This window comes from Bufo bufo, chromosome 10 (genome assembly GCF_905171765.1).
Source record: "Bufo bufo chromosome 10, aBufBuf1.1, whole genome shotgun sequence".
NCBI classification, from domain to species: Eukaryota; Metazoa; Chordata; class Amphibia; order Anura; family Bufonidae; genus Bufo; species Bufo bufo.
The window spans coordinates 22,942,755-22,964,904 of record NC_053398.1 but is presented as its reverse complement, the minus strand read 5'-3'; the positions used below and the strand labels follow the sequence as shown (position 1 = coordinate 22,964,904).

General features: G+C 46.5%; 1 protein-coding gene across 7 annotated transcripts in view; it reads left to right on the top strand.

Annotated features, from left to right (window-relative positions):
• Positions 1 to 22,150, top strand: part of PPFIBP2 (PPFIA binding protein 2) — a 191,428-nt gene that overhangs the window by 118,422 nt on the left and 50,856 nt on the right. For 6 of the 7 annotated variants that reach the window (XM_040409255.1, XM_040409256.1, XM_040409257.1 and 3 more), the window contains one exon: positions 3,083 to 3,196. In XM_040409255.1, the coding sequence (XP_040265189.1) occupies positions 3,083 to 3,196 (114 nt within the window). Of the gene's footprint in view, positions 1 to 2,194; positions 2,949 to 3,082; positions 3,197 to 22,150 lie in introns of those variants that run through there. The other variant, XM_040409261.1, reaches the window with a different exon arrangement.

Here is a 22,150-nt window from a genome sequence, read left to right as displayed (position 1 = left end):
AACTCACATAAAGATGAAATCACTGGAATACCTGTCATGCCGTTCCTTCACGAATTGTTTTAAAGGGGAATCATTGTTATCTGGATATCCTTCACCGCTCGCGGTGGTGCACACTATAGCTTGGTCACAACACTGATGAAATTGCAATGTGCCTGATCCTGTAGTGCGCTAGCAAACCGTCACACGAAGTGAACCTCATGGGAGGGCGACTATGCAAAAGTACCCAAAAATGTTTTTTTCTGGTAGAATTTGTGGCCATTTCTTGGCATATTATGGGGGGTGGTAGGACTCTCAATGTCCCATAAATGAGGATTTTAAAATTTTCGGAATTATGCTTGTAGTAATTATCCTTGACTATGGGCAAATCGATTTGCAGATGCCGACTGTCCATGCACCGCTCACATCTAAATACATCCAAAAGTGCACCTGTTCTGTGTTATTCCGTATTGGTTGAGCCACTGAATACAATTAATATACATTAAAAGTATAGAGGAGCCTGCGCAGTCGCCATCTGATTTGTTCAGGTAGTAGCAGCAGAGCCTTTGCACTTCCTCCACTACTCAGGGCAACGGCGCAGGCGCAAGATTGACAGGGTCAGGCATGATGTCTGGCCCTCTCAATTGAGGGAGAGGGGGAGTCTTTTGAGCAGCAGAGCCAGTTCCTCACTGCTCAAGGAGGCTGATCATTATTTTTTTTTTTACGAGTTCGATTTGTATGCATCAATTAGTTAAACTCTAGTCTGAATGTATTGGACATCAGTGTCCTCAACTAGTAGATGGGGAGCCATATGTGAAGTCCAGGCCCCCCGCATGTGGTTCTCTACTAGGTGGCAACTCTAGATACTGTTGAGCATTAAAGAGGAACTGGCATGTCTGTTTTAGTAAGTACTTGTGAAGCGAGCTCCTGAGGAGCCCATGCAGAGGATGGGAGTGGTAGTAGCCCCGATGTGGTGTTGTGTCACGGTGAACTCCCTCAGGCTGTTGCTCCCAGGGGATCAGTGCAGTGGAAAGGTAGTTTGAAGGATCAGGCCAGAGGTGAAAGTATAAAAGTCTCACTTTACGTGAAAAATATAACTTGTAGTACATCCAACAGTATTAAGTACACGGTGCGGTTCCTGGCACCAGATGAGGAGGTATGGCGGCTGGATACGTGGCAATTAAATGGCACTTGCAAGCATTTGTGGATATAGGTGTCCACTGTGTTATACAGGCCTGGTATGGCCTAGTTGTTCTTCTAGGTAATGGGTGTCTAACCTGTTTTCTCTCACCAGCAGCAGGGTCTGTAATGCTGAGTCTTGCTGGTCACTCTGCTGACTATATAACGCTGTAGCTTCAATGATGGTTCAAGGAAGCTATCTGAAGTTGTGGGTCAGTTTCTGTCCTACAAAAGGTTGTAGATCACACAGTTCTATTGGTTGCTAGGGGGAGTTGACAAATGGAGGTGATGGAAGACGCCAGCCATCTAATGCACTAAGTAGGCAAGTCCATTTACACCATAGCATAGGTTTTCTTTGGTGTGAAGGTGGCCATATACCTTAGATAGCTAGCAGTCTGCAAACAGTTTTTCCTTCCGTTCCTGGCACACTTGGCAGAGCATGCACATGTTCTCAACAGGGAGGAGAGGAAATTGCTTCCAAACACCTCTGGCAGCAGCTTCTCGCATGTGAGAACAAAGGATTAGGCATGTTGAAATCTAACAGATCCTTCTCTCCCCTCACATCTACTCTTGGGTAAAGTCAGAGCATCCACATACACATTAGATTGTTTGCAGGTTTGGCCAATGTTCATTCAGTGTGTATGGGCGCAATACTTGAACATTAAAGGGGTTGTCCGACCCCCCGAGCTAAAATCAATTAAGGCCTGGAAAGCATTTAAAATAAGGGTAAGCAAGCCACTAACCAACACTCCGTTCCAGCACTGAAGGACCCATGTGGACCAGAAGCATGACGTCCCATCCATGATAACGTTCACTGTTGAAGTCATTCACTTGACTTAGTGGTGACTTTTTAGCATGGCCACTGATCCTCTGCGGTCACGTGCCACTCGAGGACCTCACTGCTGAAGCCAGTGAATGGCTGCAGTGGTGACCATGACCACGGATAAAAGATCACATTTCCGGTTCAGGACAAGAACGGGGCACTGGTGAACAGCTGAGGGGCTTTCACGCATTTCAGGCCTTCTTGAAAGGGGTCGGACAAACCCTTTCATTCCAAGAGAACAATAATCTTGTGGACAATCAGAGACAGGGCTCAAACCATCTGCTTTGCCAGTCACTAGAAGGAGCCTATGGTATTTCGAAGCACTAGATGTGCCGAAAGGTTTCTCCAGAACAGCTGTGCCACCCAATACAACCTGTCTCTACGCATAGAGGGGTATCTGTCAAAACAGCATTCCTGCTCTAGTACGGTGATAGTACTACCAAGTGTAACACACCGGAAGCACGATCGAGAATTGCGGTATATCAGCCGATACAACTGCTATGGCTTATTAGCGGCCTCTTGGCCTTGATGTGCAGACTTGTTGCTTCGAAGCCTTTATCTATTTAGTTGACTATTTCATTTGCCTCGGTGAATCTTTTTACTCCCCTCTTGGGTTTTCTTTACGCTCGTGTAGTAACTTGCTAAGTTAGGAAACGTCTCCGGCTTCGCTCAGTAAGTGCTTAAACATGCCCTGCACACACATGACGCGCGCTGCCACCGGGGCTGTTTATGGATAGGTAAGGCTCTCCGCTCCCACTTGTCAGAAGTAAAACAATTTGCTCCGCTCCGAGAAGAAAGATTTTATCGTTTTTCCACATAAAGCGGAGAGTCGAACGAGCCCAAGCCATTATTTCTCTCGCCCCCGAGATTGCTTCAGCGTTGCAAGAAACTGAGTTGTGAAACCGAAGGCAGCAGAAGGAAGCTGCGCCTCGTCTTCTTCTTCTTGCACACGAAATCTCAGAATCAGGAGGTAAGAGCGACCTCGCTGCTAGTTTACGATATGTCTGCTTAGAAGGGGAAGTGTCTTGTCTTCTGCTTTTGCTTTCAACGGTTTGACGAGGATTGAGTCTCACATTGTTTTCCTTCGTGTCCTTGCTCTTGTAGGTGAGCGTCCTCACCGATCAGGTGGAGGCCCAAGGCGACAAGATCCGGGATCTGGAATCCTGCGTAGAGGAGCATCATTTAAAACTTAATGCTACCGAGGAAATGCTCCAGCAGGTAAGATTGCACCTAGTCAATGCTGTTTGCCTGGAGTCTTCTGTCCCTAAAGGAGTTGTTACCCCATGAAAAATGTAAAAATGGAACAAAAATGGAAATCAGGCATCATATAGTATGTGATACTTTTTTTTTTAAACAAAGCTAGAACCAGCTCTGTACCTCACATGAATCCAGAGCAGTGGCGTAGCGTGGGTTGCCAGCACCCGGGGCAAGCCAAGTATGGCGTGCCCACCCCTACCTGTGGTCAAGCCCCTTTTTTACAGATAATGTAGTAGATATCACCTGCAGTCCTATGTAACACCACAGATTACACGGTGATAACTCTCTGTGTACAGATAATGTAGTAGATATCACCTGCAGTCCTATGTAACACCACAGATTACACGGTGATAACTCTCTGTGTACAGATAATGTAGTAGATGGGTGTGAGGCCCCAGATTTCAGAACACGCACAGTGTGACCTGAAATCTGGGGCCGGGCTGCTACAGTGTGGGCCAAATTCTATATACCCCCTCCCATCACTACAGAACACACAGGGTAATACAGCGCCCCATACCTCTTACATCCAGTGACGTCTACTTTGATGTAGATGTTCTCTTTCCTCATCTTCTCCTTTCAGACCTTCAGACCAGACCAACATTTTTCAGCCATTTCTCATCTCTGCAGTTTGACAAAAAAAAAATCTTAGTTTACTACTTTTCCATCATCCTCCCATCTTCTGGACAAATCATCCTACCACCCCCAATACTGTGCCACTGTGCCGCTGTGTTCCCCAATACTATACTGCAGAAACAGATAAACCCCCTGATAATACTAGTACCACACAGATAATGCCCCCTTCAATAATTATTAGCACACAGTGCCCTAAAATAACTGTGCCCAGCAAAGTGCCCCTGGCACTAATAGTGTAACCATAACGTCCCCCAAAAATAATTGTGGTAAGCTGATACTGTGCCAAGGTGCCCCCACAGTAATAGTGCTCCCAAAAGTCCCACCAATAGTAATAATTCTCTGCTTGAGCACACATGGTAGTAATAGTGGTCCTACAGTGCCCCCAACATGTCCCCACTGTGCCCCAGAAGTAATAATACCCCCATAGTGCCCATACTAGTAATCATGTTCTCCATAGACCCCCAGTAGTAATAAAGCCCATCATAATGCCCCCAGTTGTAATAATTCTCCTTATAATGTGCCGGTGCAATAAATACCCCCTTTTAATGCCCCCAGTTGAGCTAATGTCCCCATAGTGCCCCCATAATGTGCCAGTATAAAATACCCTTATATAGTGCCCACAGTAAATGCCCCCATAGTGCTCCTCTGCCCCCTTCCTCCTATCGCCCCCATAATGTACCAGTATAAAATGCCCCATGTATAGTGCTCCAGTAGATGCCCTCAGTGTCCCCCATAATTTGCAAGTATAAAATGCTCCTTGTTAGTGCCCCCTGTAGATGACCCCATAGTACTCCTCTTCCCCCTTCCCAATAGTCCCCACCATAATGTGTCCCAGTATAAAATTCCCCTATACAGAGCCCCCCGTATAAAATACCCCTTCTTTGTGGCCTCAGTAGATGCCCCAATAGTGCCCCCAATAATGTGCCAGTAAGAAGTGTCCCCATAGATGCCCCCCAATAATGTACCAGTAAGAAGTGCCCCCCATAGATGCCCCCCCAATCATGTGCCAGTAAGAAGTGCCCCCCTATATATGCCCCCCCAATCATGTGACAGTAACAAGTGCCCCCACAGCGCTCCTCTTCTGTATTGTACCATATAAAAAAAATAAACTTGCATACTTACCTCCATCAGGCTGGCAGCGATGCAGGCCTCTTGGCCTGGGTCCCGCCCTGTACGGCTCAGGCGGCGCGATGATGTCACCAGCATCTAGTGCCTGCAACCTATCAGAGGAACGTGGAAGGGAGACGCCTCTCCCCCGCCTCCCCCTCCCCTGCCCCGCAGCATCCATCTGTATCGCTGTCCTGAGGACGGTGATACAGATGACTATGGAGATGAGCTCTTCCACAATAGAAGCTCACCTCCCTGTGCCCTACCGCGGCCCCCCACTTGTCACCAGGGCCACGCCGCCTGCGGCGATTGCCTGACTTCGCCTAATAGGCCGTGCGGCCCTGCTGGCGCCCACTGCAATTTTGCCGCCATGGGCAATGGCCCCCACGCTATGCCACTGATCACGAGATCTCCCCATTCATTACTCCAGTTGCTCTGCTAGAACTGGCAGCTCAGGGGCGTGTCCTTTCTCAGGGAGACGTGTCCTTTCTGCTGCAGCTCTCTCCCTATCACAGCTCAGAGGCAGTTTTTTCTGCTGCAGCTCCCTTATTGTCACTATCACAGCTTTTAACAGTAGGTATAGCTGGTGGCAGTGGATGGATGGAACTCAGCGTGTGCCACCACCTCAGCAAGGTGGACAGAGAAATAAGGAAAAGAACAAACAGACATATAATATTGAATAGCTCAGTGGCTATGCTACATTTTTAGTTTTGTGCAATTACAAAAGTTTAGGTCCAGGTGCTGGTTTGAAAATGTAAAATATTTTTATAGGACAACCCCTTTAAAGGGACACTTCCTTGAGAAAAGGGAATTTTTTTTAAAAAACAACAACAATATTTTTAGAATTTTTGGGTTGTTTTTCTGTTTCATTTCACCACTGAAAATGAAATGCTAAATCTTCTCCTGTATGAGTCAGCACAGAGAGATAAATCTCCCAGGTAGACAGGTAATCCATTGTCACATTACTGCTGCTGTGAAGGGAAGATGTTATCTGCAAGGCAATCCTCATAATAGTAGGTGTAGAATTGGGATGACAGTATGACAGCTCTGTTGTTCTCTTGATAGGCCCAGATAAAGATGCCCACAGAAGAGCATTGCATTAATTAGAGAAATGTGTGAGTCTCTAGGGGAGTCTCTACAGGGGGACTTTCTCTGGCCTCAGTGATGGTCTGACAAGACTGTCTGCCGTTCTAAAAGTCCATAAAAAGAGGATGTTAAAGAGACAGGACAGGAATACATGGAGTGACCTTACAATATTATATCCGGAAGACCATCCACCTATTTGTTATTTAAAAGAATAAATGCATAGAATATTCACATACAGGCTGTTAATATGTAATTTTTTTTATTTTATCTTTTTGCTGGAAGTGGTAGACGTTCATTAGAATTGTCATCATTGTGACCAATGTGTTGCACACTACAGGTCTTGTTCTCATACGCTGCACTGGTGTCTCATGACCCCTATGGGTCAGCTGTCACTTAAACAGAGACTACTCCAAGAGGTAGCAGCCTGGTGGTTCTCCTGCAGCGGAGTCAAGATCCCAGTAGAGGTGTTAAAGTGTGAATACCAGGGGGGCCACTTAGATGACACCCGTAGGAGTAGCCCCAAGCCAAATCTGTTCACGTTACACAGCAGATTCATATCTACTTTGTAACAATTAATATACTCTGTGTTATAATTGAGAACCAAAACAACAATTCGAGTGACTATAGAGAAGCAATCCCTAAAAGAAGTATGTGTGCAGGTCTTTCATTGATTGTGCACTTATGCACCAGAGCCTGAGAATAAGCTATGACTAGAGCCTCCAGGGTCTTACCGGCAGCAGAGATCTGGGTTGCTGTTTGCAGCATCCTTGCACTTGCGCAGGATTCCAGCAGTCCGTACCATAGTTATGAGGACTCCTTTGGAGTCTGCTGGAGAAAGGGTGTTATCCCAACAAGTTATCCAATTGGAAAATCACTATAGACCTGTTAGGACAAGATGCACTGCAGGGTCTTACCGGCAGCAGAGATCTGGGTTGCTGTTTGCAGCATCCTTGCACTTGCGCAGGATTCCAGCAGTCCGTCCCATAGTTATGAGGACTCCATTGGAGTCTGCTGGAGAAAGGGTGTTATCCCAACAAGTTATCCAATTGGAAAATCACTATAGACCTGTTAGGACAAGATGCTTAGCACCCTAGGGAAAGGTTGCAGTCAGCTTTTACCTGTCTAGACCATCACGTATAAAGCTTATTTCTGGCCCATGTAATTACAGCATCTAGGAACAGAATGTATTAGATTGGAGGTGCTGACCTAAGCTGCATCTCAGTCATTTTCCTTCCAGCCAAGTCTATGGTCCAGCCCTGCAGAGTATGACTGTACATAACTGATACAAGCAGATGACAGTATTACACAACCGGTGGTTGGTATTACATTGGCTTGACTTGTTAGCTTGTATGGAGCTGCTTAACCCTTGTGGTTAACATAAATGACAGCAGTGCCGGATCTATAAACCCTACTGACCTATAGCGGGGTGCATCAGGTTCCACTGCAGAAAACCTCATTTTGACAAAAAGGAATTGAGCTTCACTGTATACTGTACATCTGCACAGCACACATCAGGATCCATCTGGAAAAAAAAAGACAAAATATTCTTCTCCTCCCCTACAAGTCCTTGCAGATCTGTGTTATTTGGAGCAAAAATGTGGCACTGATAGAAACCTATGGGCCCTACTGCACCTACACTTCCAAATGGCGCCATTTCCCATCACTTGGTGCATTGCAGAGGTATTCTCTCCTAGCTTATATGAGCAGAGCTGTAACCCACTTAAAGGGGTTGTCCAGCATGGAAGAATTGGGCTCATTGTGGGCTAAAATAAAAGAAGCGACACTCACCTCACTGATCCTCGGCCGCTTCTGTTCTAGCACTTACCTTGTCCCCATTGGTCTCTCCTTCCTGATCCCATCTCGATACACAAGAAATGCCAGAAAATACCCTCTCAGCCAATAGCTTTTATTCACATTGTGGTGTATCATACGACGGACCACCTGGGGTGGGGTCCTGATGAGGTGTGTGCCGTTTTGCTGGAAAATCTGTACTTTTTGCAGCGCCAATTTTTTTTCAGCACTATTGTAGTTACTTTACTCGGGACAAAAAATAATATTGCTGCCCTGGTCAAAGAAGAGTGACCCAGGGTATATGACCCACCAGCCCTCCTCAGCTACACCCCTGTGTATAGAGGCTCCATATCCATACAGAACAGGATACCATGTCCTGCGGTACAGGCTCCTCGGGCTCATGAAGCTTTAAAGAGGACCCGTCCCCTCTCCTGACATGTCTGGTTTGGTAACTACTTGCATGCCTCACGTAATAACTCTTCTGGAGCATCTATTCGTATAACTCTGTGGTGTGCTATTCCTTTATTATTCCTTCTAGAAGTTATGAATGAATTGCTAGTGCAGTGCCGGGGTATCTGCAATTGTTTATTGCTTTATATGTATTGTTATGTAGTTTGTGTTCTGGCCATAAGTTCCAGTAAGAGGAGGAGTGGATGGCAAAGGGATAGCAGGAACAAGGCTAACCACCCTGTTCTTCCCCTCTTGGTAGGAGTGGGTTGGCCCTCCTTCCTGCCAGGAGGGGGAGTTGCTGTGTAGATTTGCAAGGGAGAGGAAGCACATGGTGGAACTCCTGTCCTTGTAAAGTTTCTCCAGAGAGTCCAACTTAATCCCGCCTCAAGAAAACAATTGAGAGAAAAAACAGCAGTGTGATCAAAAAAATCCTGTATTTCGGACACTGCTGCAAGGTGATGGACTATAGCTCAGACACCCATCACCCATAACCACCACTAATCCAGTTAAACTTCAAGTCTGAACTTGACAGTGGGCACCTATGCCCACAAGGTGCCATTTGAAGCTGTCCACTTGGCTGCAAATTGGACTTGGAATCTGCTGCTATTGGACCCTAAGTTATACTTTGCAGCCTTATTCTTTAAACTGCATTTCCACTGCGCCGATCTCCAGCGAACAACAGCCTGAGAGAGTACACCGTGATTAGGGATGAGCAAATTGACTTCGGATGCTTCACCTGAAGTCGATTCGCATAAAACTTTTTAATACTGTACGGAGCGGGAGTTCCGTACAGTATTAGAATGTATTGGCTCCGATGAGCCAAAGTTTGACTTTGTGTAATAATTAATTTCTACTGTAAAAACCCTTGATACAAGACTCAGGTTCGGTTCCAAAGTGGTACCTTGGACAGTGTATTGGATAGTGTCAGACTGTGGAGAAATACCGTACAACCCCAACTGGTAACGCCCATCTGAACCTTTATTCCAGACTGCTAGCAACCTATTTATCTTCAACTTCTAGTAAAAATAATAGAGGAATTGTACAATCTAGAGTTATAGGAGAAGATGCTCCAGAACTGTTAGGACATGGGGAATGCAAGTAGGTGCTAAAACAGACGTTTCAGGAGAGGCGACGGGTCCTCTCGAAACAAACACCTCAATCAATACTTGGGATGGACTTGCTCAACAGGTTACACATGCTCCAGGTCTTTCTTCATATCCAAAAAGCTCTCACAGATGAGTGCAGACAGTGTCTATGCTCATCCAAGCCTAACCAGACAGCTATTTTGTACATTTCCTCATATGCATAATGCAAGGAGTCCCATCTTCCACATTTTTCTACCCTATGGTCCCAATTGTACTTCTCGGATCTTTTCAGAAAAAAAAATAAAAATAAAGCTTAGGAAAACATGTTGCTTTCTCAGTAATTATCATGGCTGCCTCGGGCAACCAGTGAATTGTGGTTGTTGCTCCCTTTTGAAAGGATTCCATTGTACACCATGTAAAAGGATGATTGAACTCGCTGTCATTGTACGCGCCAGAAAATGAGTCTTTTAACGTAATCCCTTGGAGAATTATTTATGCGTTTATTGCTGCCGGTCTGTTTTGAGCGTGTAAGTCTTTTAAGCGTGACAATGACGGGCTTTGTTACAGAGTCGTTGGACGGCGCTGACTGTTTGATACTTACAGCTCCATCAAGTCTGATCGCTGTTCTTCCAGAAAGCGCCGAAATCCTTAACGAATATGACAGGATTTGTGGTTGTAAAAGCCGTAAGCAGAAGATGGTTAGTAAAAACCTAAGCGACGCTTATAGGCTTGGAACAAGATGGTTAAAGTTGCAGTGTTCAACATTTTACAGCTCTTCTAATGCCTCGTAGATAACGATAAGAGACTATAAATACGTAGGAAAGCGGAAAAACCCAAAAGACGTTCTTGTGGTGGAACCGACTCTAAGTGAACGCTATAAACTCACATGGGATCAGGAGTGGGAGATGATGAAGGCAATATGGCTCCCATCAATGAAGTGCATGGAACCACTAGATGACCCAATAGTGGAGAAGAACTCAAGCTTGATAGCTTCCAACAAGATACATTATGCCCAACTTGTACCACCAGGGTGAGAGTGGTCCACCAGAGCGGAGGCATAAGAAATAACCATGGGGCCCCATAGCAAGACCCAGTAAGGGCCCCCTTTTACCAAGATCGCCTTTAGCGGAAAGTTCAGAACAATAATAGGACATGTTCTATCTTTGAACGGAACGGAAAAACGGAAATATGGAAACGGAAGACATACCGAGTACCTTCCGTTTTTTTTCTGCGGATCCATTGAAATGAATGGTTCCGTATATGGAACGCAAAAAAACGGAATGTAAACGGAAAAAAAAAAAACGTTCGTGTGTAAGAGGCCTGAACGGAACGGAAATACGGAAAGGCATACGGAATACCTTCCTGTTTTTTTTGCGGATCTATTGAAATGAATGGAAACAGAAGTAAACGGAAAAATAAAAGTTTGTGTGCAAGAGGCCTAAGGGCTTGTTCACATGACCGTTTGCTGCCCGTGCTGTGGACCGCAAATTGCGGTCCACAATGCACGGGCTCCGACCGTGGGGCAGCCACATGCGGATCACGGACCCATTAACTTGAATGCGTCCGCGATCCGTCCGTTCCACAAAAAGATAGAGCGATGCGGAGGCACGGAACGGAACCCAAGAAAGAATTCCATAGGGTTCCGTTCTGTGGTTCCGTTCTGCACCGCATCTCCGGATTTGCGGACCCATTCAAGTGCCCCGCAAAAAAATAGAACATGTCCTATTCTTGTCCGTTTTGCAGACAAGGACAGGACAGTTCTACAGAAGTATAAAAAAAAAAAATGGCGGCATACACTTAGCCGGGATCTATGCTTTGAAGATCCGCGGTTTGCGGACCGCAAAACACTTATGGCCGTGCGCATGAGCCCTAATAGGGAGGAAAGTCGAGAAAGCCAAAAGGTTGCAAATTTTGACTCGAAACTGGACACGCAAGCTTAAAGGGCTTCTGTCAGCCCACTAAACCGTTTTTTTTTTTTTTTTTTACTAATAATCCCTATACTGCGATCTCTGCATACATAAGTTAAATAATCATTTTGGTTCAGTAGAATTTGATAAAAAGCCATTTTTAAAATATGCTGTTAGCAGCCGCATCCTCCGATCCTAATGACGCCCCCTCCGCTTTGTGATTGACAGAGCCAGGGAACGGAATCGTTCTCTGCTGGCCCTGCCTGTTAGCATTTAAAATCTGGCGCCTGCGCCGCGGCCGTACCTATCTTCAATCTGCGCAGGCGCACTGAGAGGCGGCCGCTCGCTTGGCCGCTCCATCCTCAATGTGCCTGCGCCGATGACGTCACATCTACACCCGGCGCAGGCGCATTGAGGAGCGAGCGGCCGCCTCTCAGTGCGCCTGCGCAGATTGAAGATAGGTACGGCCGCGGCGCAGGCGCCAGATTTTTTCTTGCGGACCCATTGAAATGAATGGTTCCGTATACGGTCCGCAAAAAAAAAAACGGTAACGGAATGAAAATACGTTCGTGTGCAAGAGGCCTTATTACACCTCATCTCTGTGTAGGCTTCACTACTGGTTTTTTAGCTCACAATCACTGATAGAAATAACTGATCCAGATAACTGAAGTGTGAACTAGGCCTAATGCATTACACCATCGTTTATTTGTTTGTTTGTTTGTTTTTTGCAGGGGAAAAAAAACTTTTTTATTTCTTTAATTTTTTGTTTGTGTCTTTTTGTGTGTTCGTAGCTTTTTTTTTTTTTTTAATTCAGCATGTTCTTGCAATGTTGTTTTAACCAAGTGGTTTTCAATACCCTTCTCTATAGTAAAAAAAAAAAATGAATTTTTTTTTTTTTTTTTAAAAGCACGTGACAATGCAAAACAATGCGGCCGGGTGATGGCTGTATGATACGTGTATGGAGCAGTCTGACTGCAGGCACTGCATACACCGCGGGCACATGGGTTAGAGGGATATACACTGCTCAAAAAAATAAAGGGAACACAAAAATAACACATCCTAGATCTGAATTAATTAAATATTCTTCTGAAATACTTTGTTCTTTACATAGTTGAATGTGCTGACAACAAAATCACACCAAAAAAAAAATGGAAATCAAATTTTTTAACCCATGGAGGTCTGGATTTGGAGTCACCCTCAAAATTAAAGTGGAAAAACACACTACAGGCTGATCCAACTTTGATGTAATGTCCTTAAAACAAGTCAAAATGAGGCTCAGTAGTGTGTGTGGCCTCCACGTGCCTGTGTGACCTCCTTACAACACCTGTGCATGCTCCTGATGAGGTGGCGGACGGTCTCCTGAGGGATCTCCTCCCAGACCTGGACTAAAGCATCTGCCAACTCCTGGACAGTCTGTGGTGCAACGTGACGTTGGGGGATAGAGCGAGACGTGATGTCCCAGATGTGCTCAATTGGATTCAGGTCTGGGGAACGGGCGGGCCAGTCCATAGCATCAATGCCTTCGTCTTGCAGGAACTGCTGACACACTCCAGCCACATGAGGTCTAGCATTGTCTTGCATTAGGAGGAACCTAGGGCCAACCGCACCAGCATATGGTCTCACAAGGGGTCTGAGGATCTTATCTCGGTACCTAATGGCAGTCAGGCTACCTCTGGCGAGCACATGGAGGGCTGTGCGGCCCTCCAAAGAAATGCCACCCCACACCATTACTGACCTAATGCCAAACCGGTCATGCTGGAGGATGTTGCAGGCAGCAGAACGTTCTCCACGGCGTCTCCAGACTCTGTCACGTCTGTCACATGTGCTCAGTGTGAACCTGCTTTCATCTGTGAAGAGCACAGGGCGCCAGTGGCGAATTTGCCAATCTTGGTGTTTTCTGGCAAATGCCAAATGTCCTGCACGGTGTTGGGCTGTAAGCACAACCCCCACCTGTGGACGTCGGGCCCTTATATCACCCTCATGGAGTCTGTTTCTGACTGTTTGAGCAGACACATGCACATTTGTGGCCTGCTGGAGGTCATTTTGCAGGGCTCTGGCAGTGCTCCTCCTGTTCCTCCTTGCACAAAGGCGGAGGTAGCGGTCCTGCTGCTGGGTTGTTGCCCTCCTACGGCCTCCTCCACGTCTCCTGATGTACTGGCCTGTCTCCTGGTAGCGCCTCCATGCTCTGGACACTACGCTGACAGACACAGCAAACCTTCTTGCCACAGCTCACATTGATGTGCCATCCTGGATAAGCTGCACTACCTGAGCCACTTGTGTGGGTTGTAGACTCCGTCTCATGCTACCACTAGAGTGAAAGCACCGCCAGCATTCAAAAGTGACCAAAAAATCAGCCAGGAAGCATAGGAACTGAGAAGTGGTCTGTGGTCACCACCTGCAGAACCACTCCTTTATTGGGGGTGTCTTGCTAATTGCCTATAATTTCCACCTGTTTTCTATCCCATTTGCACAACAGCATGTGAAATTGATTGTCACTCAGTGTTGCTTACTAAGTGGACAGTTTGATTTCACAGAAGTGTGATAGACTTGGAGTTACATTGTGTTGTTTAAGTGTTCCCTTAATTTTTTTGAGCAGTGTATATATATCTAGAGTGTGTGTGTGTATATATATATATATATATATAGGCATTTCTCTTTGATGAGAGGGGTTGTTTTTGCAATATTTCTCCACCGTTGTGTCCTGTGATGTGGTGTGAACTTCACCCTATAAATACATCTGGAATTAATTAGGAAAGGACTGAGACAATTGGACATGTGAAGAACACATTGGGAGCGTCTTTGATCTCAGGAGAATGAATTCGTTATTGGATCAAGTGCTGCCTACGCCGGGGGTCAGCAACCTGCCGCACTCCGGCTGCTGTGAAACCACAACTCTCAGCATACTTGCCCTGCTGTTCTCGGAACTGGAACATAATGGGAGTTGTAGTTTCACACGACCGTTGTTGTGTTCCGTTCCGCAAAATGGGGTTCCGTTGTTCCGTGATCCGTTTCCGTTTCCGTGTGTCTGCCTTTTTTTTTTTGGAGGACCACCAGACATAAAGGAATGTAAAAAAAAAAGTCTAAGACAGGTTTGCCATGCAAATGATAGGAATAAAACGGACGCAGATGACAATCTTGTGTGCCTCCGTGTTTTTTAGCGGTCCCATTGACTTGAATTGGTCCGCGAACCGTTTTCCGCGGAAATAATAGGACAGGTTATATTTTTTGGACGGACTGGAACCACGGATCACGGACGCGGATGGCAGACGGTGCACTATCCGCATTTTCAACGGCTCCATAGAAATGAATGGGTCGGCACCTGAAACGCTAGAATCGGCGGAACGGACGCGGAAGCAAACAACGGTCTTGTGCATGAGGCCTTACTAACCCCTAACCCCCTGCTGTTCTAAGAGCTGGAGCACGATAGGAGTTGTAGTTTCACAAGAGCGGGAGTGCTGCATATTACTGACCCCCGGCCTATGCGGTCATACTGACTGGAGAAAAAGCTGCAAAATAAAAATAATTTTTTTTTTTCGGAAGCATGTTTTCTTACAACTCTGTATTGTACCTTTCCTCTGTTAGGCTCCATTCACACATCCGTCACTTAATAAAAAATGCGGACAAGAATAGGACATGTTCTATTTTTTTCGGGATTGGAATTGCGGACCCGGAAGTGCGGGACCGCATTTCCGGATCCGGGCAGCACATCGTGCGGCCCCATAGAAATGAATGGGTCCGCAATTCCGTTCCGCAAAATGCGGAACAGAATTGTGGACTTGTGAATGAAGCCTTAGGCCTCTTGCACACGACCGTATGGCTTTTTTAGTATTTTGCGGTCCGCAAAAAATACGGATGACGTCCGTGTGCATTCCGTTTTTTACGGAACAGCTGGCCCCTGATAGAACAGTACTATCCTTGTCCGTTATGTAGACAAATAGGACATGTTCTATCTTTGAACGGAACAGAAAAACAGAAATACGGAAACAGAAGGCATACGGAGTACCTTCAGTTTTTTTTCGCGGATCCATTGAAATTAATGGGTCCGTATACAGAACGCAAAAAAACTGAAACGAAGGCCTCTTTCACACGAACGTGTGTGCTCCGTGGCATTTGCGGATCCGCAAAACACGGGCACCGTTCCGTGGGCATTCCCATTCACTTGAATGGGTCCGCAAATCCGGAGATGCGGAACGGAAGCACAGAACAGAACCTTACGGAAGCACTACGGAGTGCTTCTGTGGGGTTTCGTCCTGTACTTCTGTTCCGCAAAAAGATAGAAGATGTTCTATCTTTTTGCGGAATGGCCGGATCGCGGACCCATTTAAGTGAATGGGTCCACGATCCGCTGCGTCTGCCCCACGGTTGGTGTTCGTGCATTGCGGCCCGCAGCACGGCCACGGGGCGCACACGTTCGTGTGCAGGAGGCCTTATTCCTGCTCGAATAGACAACTAGGGTGGTATCTCCCTACACACTCTCAGGCCTCTTGCACGGGCACCGACCGTGGGGCAGCCACAAGCGGGTCGCGACCCCATTCACTTGAATGGGGTCCGCGATCTATCCGTCCCGCAAAAAGATAGGACAAGTTCTATCTTTTTGCGGAACGGAACCACACGAAAGCACTCCGTAGTGCTTCCGTAGGGTTCTGTTCCGTGCTTCCATTCCGCATCTCCGGATTTACGGACCCATTCAAGTAAATGGGTCTGCATCCGTGATGCGGAATGCACACGGCCGGTGCCCCGTGTATTGAGGACCCGCCGTATGCGGCCACGGTCGCGTGCAAGAGGCCTCACACTGACTAATCGGTGCTGATGGTGTCAGATTCTGTAAGGGCACAACCATTCAACAGCAGTGCCAGTTGTTTCATTTATGTGTCCAGGAGGAATAACAGAGGAACGGTACACAGAGTTCTAAGAAACAATGCTATTTCAAGTGGAATGCAAGTATGGAGTCGTGACCGGTCTTTGCTACACTTGTAGGAGCGGAAAACCACTTCTGGGGAGGAGCAAAGGCACTACTGTTTCTCATGTTTCAAGAATATAATGCCAGAACTGTAGTAAAGACTGACACAAAGGGAGAGCAGTAAAAAAAAAAAAAAGAAGGAGAAGAGTGGCATATAATAATCCTAATTTATTTGCCTGGATGCTGGGGAGTGAAGTGGCGCCCCCTAGGGGGTGCTGTTTTTGCTTCGGTTACAGTCATGGCAGAGAATAGAACAATCGTGCACCATGTAATCTCTCCTGTCACTCGGACGTCTATACTTGGCTCCCGACGATACAACTGTTCACAGGGAATGTTAATCCCACCCGGTATTCTTTGATTGCAGCCGTTGAGCCCCCCTCTCTATGTACAGGAGATTTGAGGCCTCCTTTTATTATCTTGGGTTCAAATACATTTTGGGTCCCTTTTCTTTATTGCTAGCGGATCCTGTTACCTGAGCTGACATCAGGACGCGGTGAGCGGCATAGTAGCGCTGTACTTTGATGTTGGCGCTGCGTCCCCGCATGTGCCCCGTCGGTGTTAGGGCTCATGCACACGGACATATTTTCTTTCTGTGTCCGTTCCGTTTTTTTGCAGACTGACCGTATATGGGTCCGCAAAAAAAACTGAAGTTACTCTGTGTGCATTCCGTTTCCGTATGTCCGTATTTCCGTTCCACCCAAAAAATAGAACATGTCCTATTATTGTCAGCATTACGGACAAGGATAGGACTGTTCTATTAGGGGCCGGCTGTTCCGTTCCGCAAAATACGAAATGCACGCGGACGTCATCCGTATTTTTTGCGGATCCTTTTTTTTTTGCAGACCGCTAAATACATACGGTCGTGTGCATGAGAACTTTTATAAGGCAGGGATCAGCAACCCTCTGGCACTCCAGCTGTTGTCAAACTACAATTCCCAGCATGCTCCATTCATTTCTATGTGAGTTCTTAGAAGAGCAGAGCCAGTATGCATGCTGGGAGTTGTAGTTTCGCAACTACTTCGGTAGCTGATTCTTAAAGTGGAAAACCAGTTTAAAACTTGAAAACGCACTCGGCTTCGGTTCCAAGGTACCAGTCGGAACTTACTTCGGCTCATCGGAGCCCATACATTCTAATACTGTACGGAGACGAATCTCCGTACAGTGCGCATCCGAAGCTTGCTTCGCTCATCACTAGTTGTCATCTGCGCTCTATTACTAATGAGCGCTTCCATTGAGGAGCGCTCATTAGTACAGTCTTTGCCCCTCCCCCTCATCTATTTAATCGCGCAGAGGTGAACTCTCCCGCGCTCCCCGGCTGCGCAAGCGCTGATGACGTTTCGCAGCATTGAGTGGAAGGAGCAGGACCTGCGAAACGTCATCACGATAGAGCGCAGGTCTTGTCTTGCGCATTTGGGGAGCAGCGAGTGTTCGCCGCTGCGTGATCGAATGGATGAGGTGAGTTTTATTAATTTTTTTGCACAATATCTGGATAGGTCATCATCGGTATCTGGTCGGTGAGAGTCTGACTGCTGGGAACCCCCGCCGATCAGCTGTTTGAGAAGGCAGCGGCGCTCGCAGTAGCGCCGCGGCCTTCTCTCTGCTTTTCCTAGGCGGTGTGACTTCCTATTCATTGGTCACGTGTAGTGTTGAGCGAACTTCTGTTTTAAGTTCGGCGTCTAAAGTTCGGCATTCGGAATCCATATCGGGATTCTCCGCTAACCGGAAGCCGAACTTTAGACGCCGAACTTAAAACAAAAGTTCGCTCAACACTAGTCACGTGGTCTAGGTGCAGCTCAGCCCCATAGAAGTGAATGAGGCTGAGCTGCAATACCAAGCACAACCACTATGTAATGTGTGGCGCTGTACTTGCTCACAGGAACGTCGTTGCCTTCTCAAACAACTGATCTGCGGGGCCCCAGGTGTCGGACCCGCACCGATCAGATACTGATGACGTCATCGGTAGTAAAAAAAAAATAAAAAAAATCTTGGAAAACTCTTTTAAAGCTTTGGGTCCCACACACCACGGGAGCGCCTTCATCTTATATTTCTCCATGACAGATGAAGGCGGTCCTGCATGTAAACTGCCGCTTATCACACACCCAGGGCCCACACAATCAGTGCAGCCCAACTAGTAACCTGGATCCACCTGTGAGCCCCAGAGAAGACACATGCTGCCGACTAAAAAAAAAAAAAATACCCCTGCCTCATGTCAGTGAATTGCAACCTGTGTGCGTTCCATCTGGCAGGCTGAAAAGGGTTACATGTGCAGGCAGCGTTCCCATTGTTCCCGGCTCCACATTTGTTTCTCATTTGCTGAGCAGCTCCGCGCTGCCTGTGTTATCCCCTCTGTCTTCTCCTATGGTCGGGAAGGCAAACCTAAGATTAGCCTCAGATCCTGGCTTCTAATTATCTCCTGAGGGCCGTCCACGGCCGGCGCTCTCCACATTGCTGGCAGCCTCCGAGCGTAGCAGTTGCTATAAAAGTTTTTCGAAGCTCCACGTGGAAGTTTCCGTCACTGTCTGGAGGGTTTTCCCAGCTGCAGCATTTCTCTTCGTCCTCTGGCCGGGGGTTGACCGTCTCTACCTGCGGCAGGTGGTGTCTGTAGACCTAGGCCGGACGCAGATGGAGTAGACTTTAGGAGGAGACGGATGGACGTCCGCAGAATGTGAGTTCCTTATTTTGTCGATTTATCTGTTTTAGTCATAGACCTCATGGATTGAAAACTGTCAACCTTATTCTGAGTCGATGGGTGGCTGCTTGTTATTTCTGGCACCGCTTATCTTGAGGGAAACCATAGGCTCTGTGAGGAGAAAATCCAACTCGGTGGATGGGGACCTGAGGTTGTCTGGTTACCGTGTATAATGGACCACATACATAAGGCGGTCTGGGGGACTTATCAAAACTGGTGTAAGGGAAAACTGGCTTAGTTGCCCATAGCAACCAACCAGATCCCACCTTATATCTTCCAAAGGAGCTCTGAAAAATGAAAGGTGAAATCTGATTGGTTGCTATGGGCAGTTTTGATAAATCTCCCCCCAGTGGGGCCCATTTACTACAGCGTCTGTGCCTGTTTTCATGAGTAAAAAGTCTTATTCTTTATTACGTCTCATTTACCAACTGTTTTTGCGCCTGTTGTGCCTATTTTGAGTATTCAGACATTGAGAATTTTTTTTTTTTTTTTTTTACTTTTTGCACCTAATTTCCGTCCTATTTATGTAGGTCCGCCTTATTTTATGCCAGATTTTGTTGTAAAGACAGTCTAATTTCTACGCCACCCCAGGGCTGGGGTACTTTTCTGTCTCTGTTTTGAGTGGTGAGTTGCCACAATTTGCCTATTTTCACGGAGATGAGCGCCAAAATTCCGCACGCTTCCGCCACATATTCATGTGCATACTAATTACACCAGTTTAGTGAATTTGAACCTGTCGTACAAGAAAACGACCACTAGAGGTCAGACTGGAGCTAAAAAAGAAAAACCTGATTTATTAAGGGATAATAAATGAGGCGCAAATTGAAGACAGACTTCGCCTGTTTTTTTTTGTTTTTGGTTTTTTTTACCGCAAAAGAAGACCAGCTTAGTAAACGTGCCCAAGTGTTGACTGCCTATTTACCACATGGGAAGCTGCAATGGCATATCTGCAGGATACCCGCCCCATGTGGGCTTACCCTTAGGTCACCATTCGTGTTGAGCGAACTTGTGTTTTAAGTTCGGTGTACAAAGTTTGTGTTATGGAAGAATCCCGTTATGGATTCCGCTACCACGGACCAGAATTCTATGACGACATGCACCACGGAAACCTGTAAGAGGCATTCCCTCCTAATAAAAGTCTATGCTGCCCATAGATTTCTATTATGATGGAATGCAATACAGAATTCCTCTTCTAGGCTTCTGTGGTGCATGTTGTCATAGAACTCTGGTCCGTGGTAGCGGAATCCATAACTGGATTCTTCGATAACCCGACTTCAAACTTAAAACGCAGGTTCGCCCAACACTAGTCCCCATACTTGCCAATGTTTTTGTTGGTAAAATTGGGACCTTTTAAGCTCCTCCCCCTGGGACTGTCCACTTTTGGGCAGAGTTTACGGCAGCCTCACCCATTTTCAGTCCTGTACAGCGGAAATTTGCTGGGACTGTCTCTGAGAAACGGGGACAGTTAACAATTATGGGCCACATGCACATGGTGCGTGTTAAGCTAGGTTCACACATGGAACTGGTAGAGAACAGCCTGTTCTCTGGATCCGGTATTATGCGAGTACAATTCAGTACAGTCCAGGTCGGGCAGTAATTCACACATCATAATGATGCTGTGGGCTTATTTTACAGGAGCAGCTTTCAGTCCGGGAAATGCTGCCCTCGCACGGAGCGTATTTCCCGCATTGAATGCGTTCTAGTGAAATTGCCCGTTGGCATTGTTCAGCGTCCGGCCTGTATTCAGGGAGCACCTACTGAATTATATACCAAGGTGTCCATAGACCAGCATATGCCAAAAAAGCAACCAATTGGCATTACCTTAGCGCAGTCATGCTCAACCTGCGGCCCTCTAGCTGTTGCAAAACTACAACTCCCAGCATGCCCGAACAGCCTACAGCTATCAGCCTACAGCAGGGCATTGTGGGAGTTGTAGTTTTGCAACAGCTGGAGGGCCGCAGGTTGAGCATGCCTGCCTTAGCATGTACCGTATGAAACCGTATAGCTGTAGAGTTGCATACATTCAAACGGCCATACGAAGCGCATGTCCCACCATCCTAGGAGTAGAACAGATGTTGGCTATCTTCTCCAAGTTGGCCATCTATATACAGTTGCAAGAAAAAGTATGTGAACCCTTTGGAATGATATGGATTTCTGCACAAATTGGTCATAAAATGTGATCTGATCTTCATCTAAGTCACAACAATAGACAATCACAGTCTGCTTAAACTAATAACACACAAAGAATTAAATGTTACCATGTTTTTATTCAACACACCATGTAAACATTCACAGTGCAGGTGGAAAAAGTATGTGAACCCTGTGATTTAATAACTGGTTGAACCTCCTTTGGCAGCAATAACTTCAACCAAACGTTTTCTGTAGTTCCAGATCAGACGTGCACAACGGTCAGGAGTAATTCTTGACCATTCCTCTTTACAGAACTGTTTCAGTTCAGCAATATTCTTGGGATGTCTGGTGTGAATTGCTTTCTTGAGGTCATGCCACAGCATCTCAATCGGGTTGAGGCCAGGACTCTGACTGGGCCACTCCAGAAGGCGTATTTTCTTCTGTTTAAGCCATTCTGTGGTTGATTTACTTCTATGCTTTGGGTCGTTGTCCTGTTGCAACACCCATCTTCAGTTGAGCTTCAGCTGGTGGACGGATGGCCTTAAGTTCTCCTGCAAAATGTCTTGATAAACTTGGGAATTCATTTTTCCTTTGATGATAGCAATCCGTCCAGGCCGTGACGCAGCAAAGCAGCCCCAAACCATGATGCCCCCACCACCATACTTCACAGTTGGGATGAGGTTTTGATGTTGGTGTGCTGTGCCTCTTTTTCTCCACACATAGTGTTGTGTGTTTCTTCCAAACAACTCACCTTTGGTTTCTTCTGTCCACAGAATATTTTGCCAGTACTGCTGTGGAACATCCAGGTGCTCTTGTGCAAACTGTAAATGTGCAGCAATGTTTTTTTTGGACAGCAGCGGCTTCCTCTGTGATATCCTCCCATGAAATCCATTCTTGTTTAGTGTTTTACGTATCGTAGATTCACTAACAGGGATGTTAGCATATGCCAGAGACTTTTGTAAGTCTTTAGCTGACACTCTAGGATTCTTCTTCACCTCATTGAGCAGTCTGCACTGTGCTCCTGCAGTCATCTTTACAGGACGGCCACTCCTAGGGAGAGTAGCAGCAGTGCTGAAC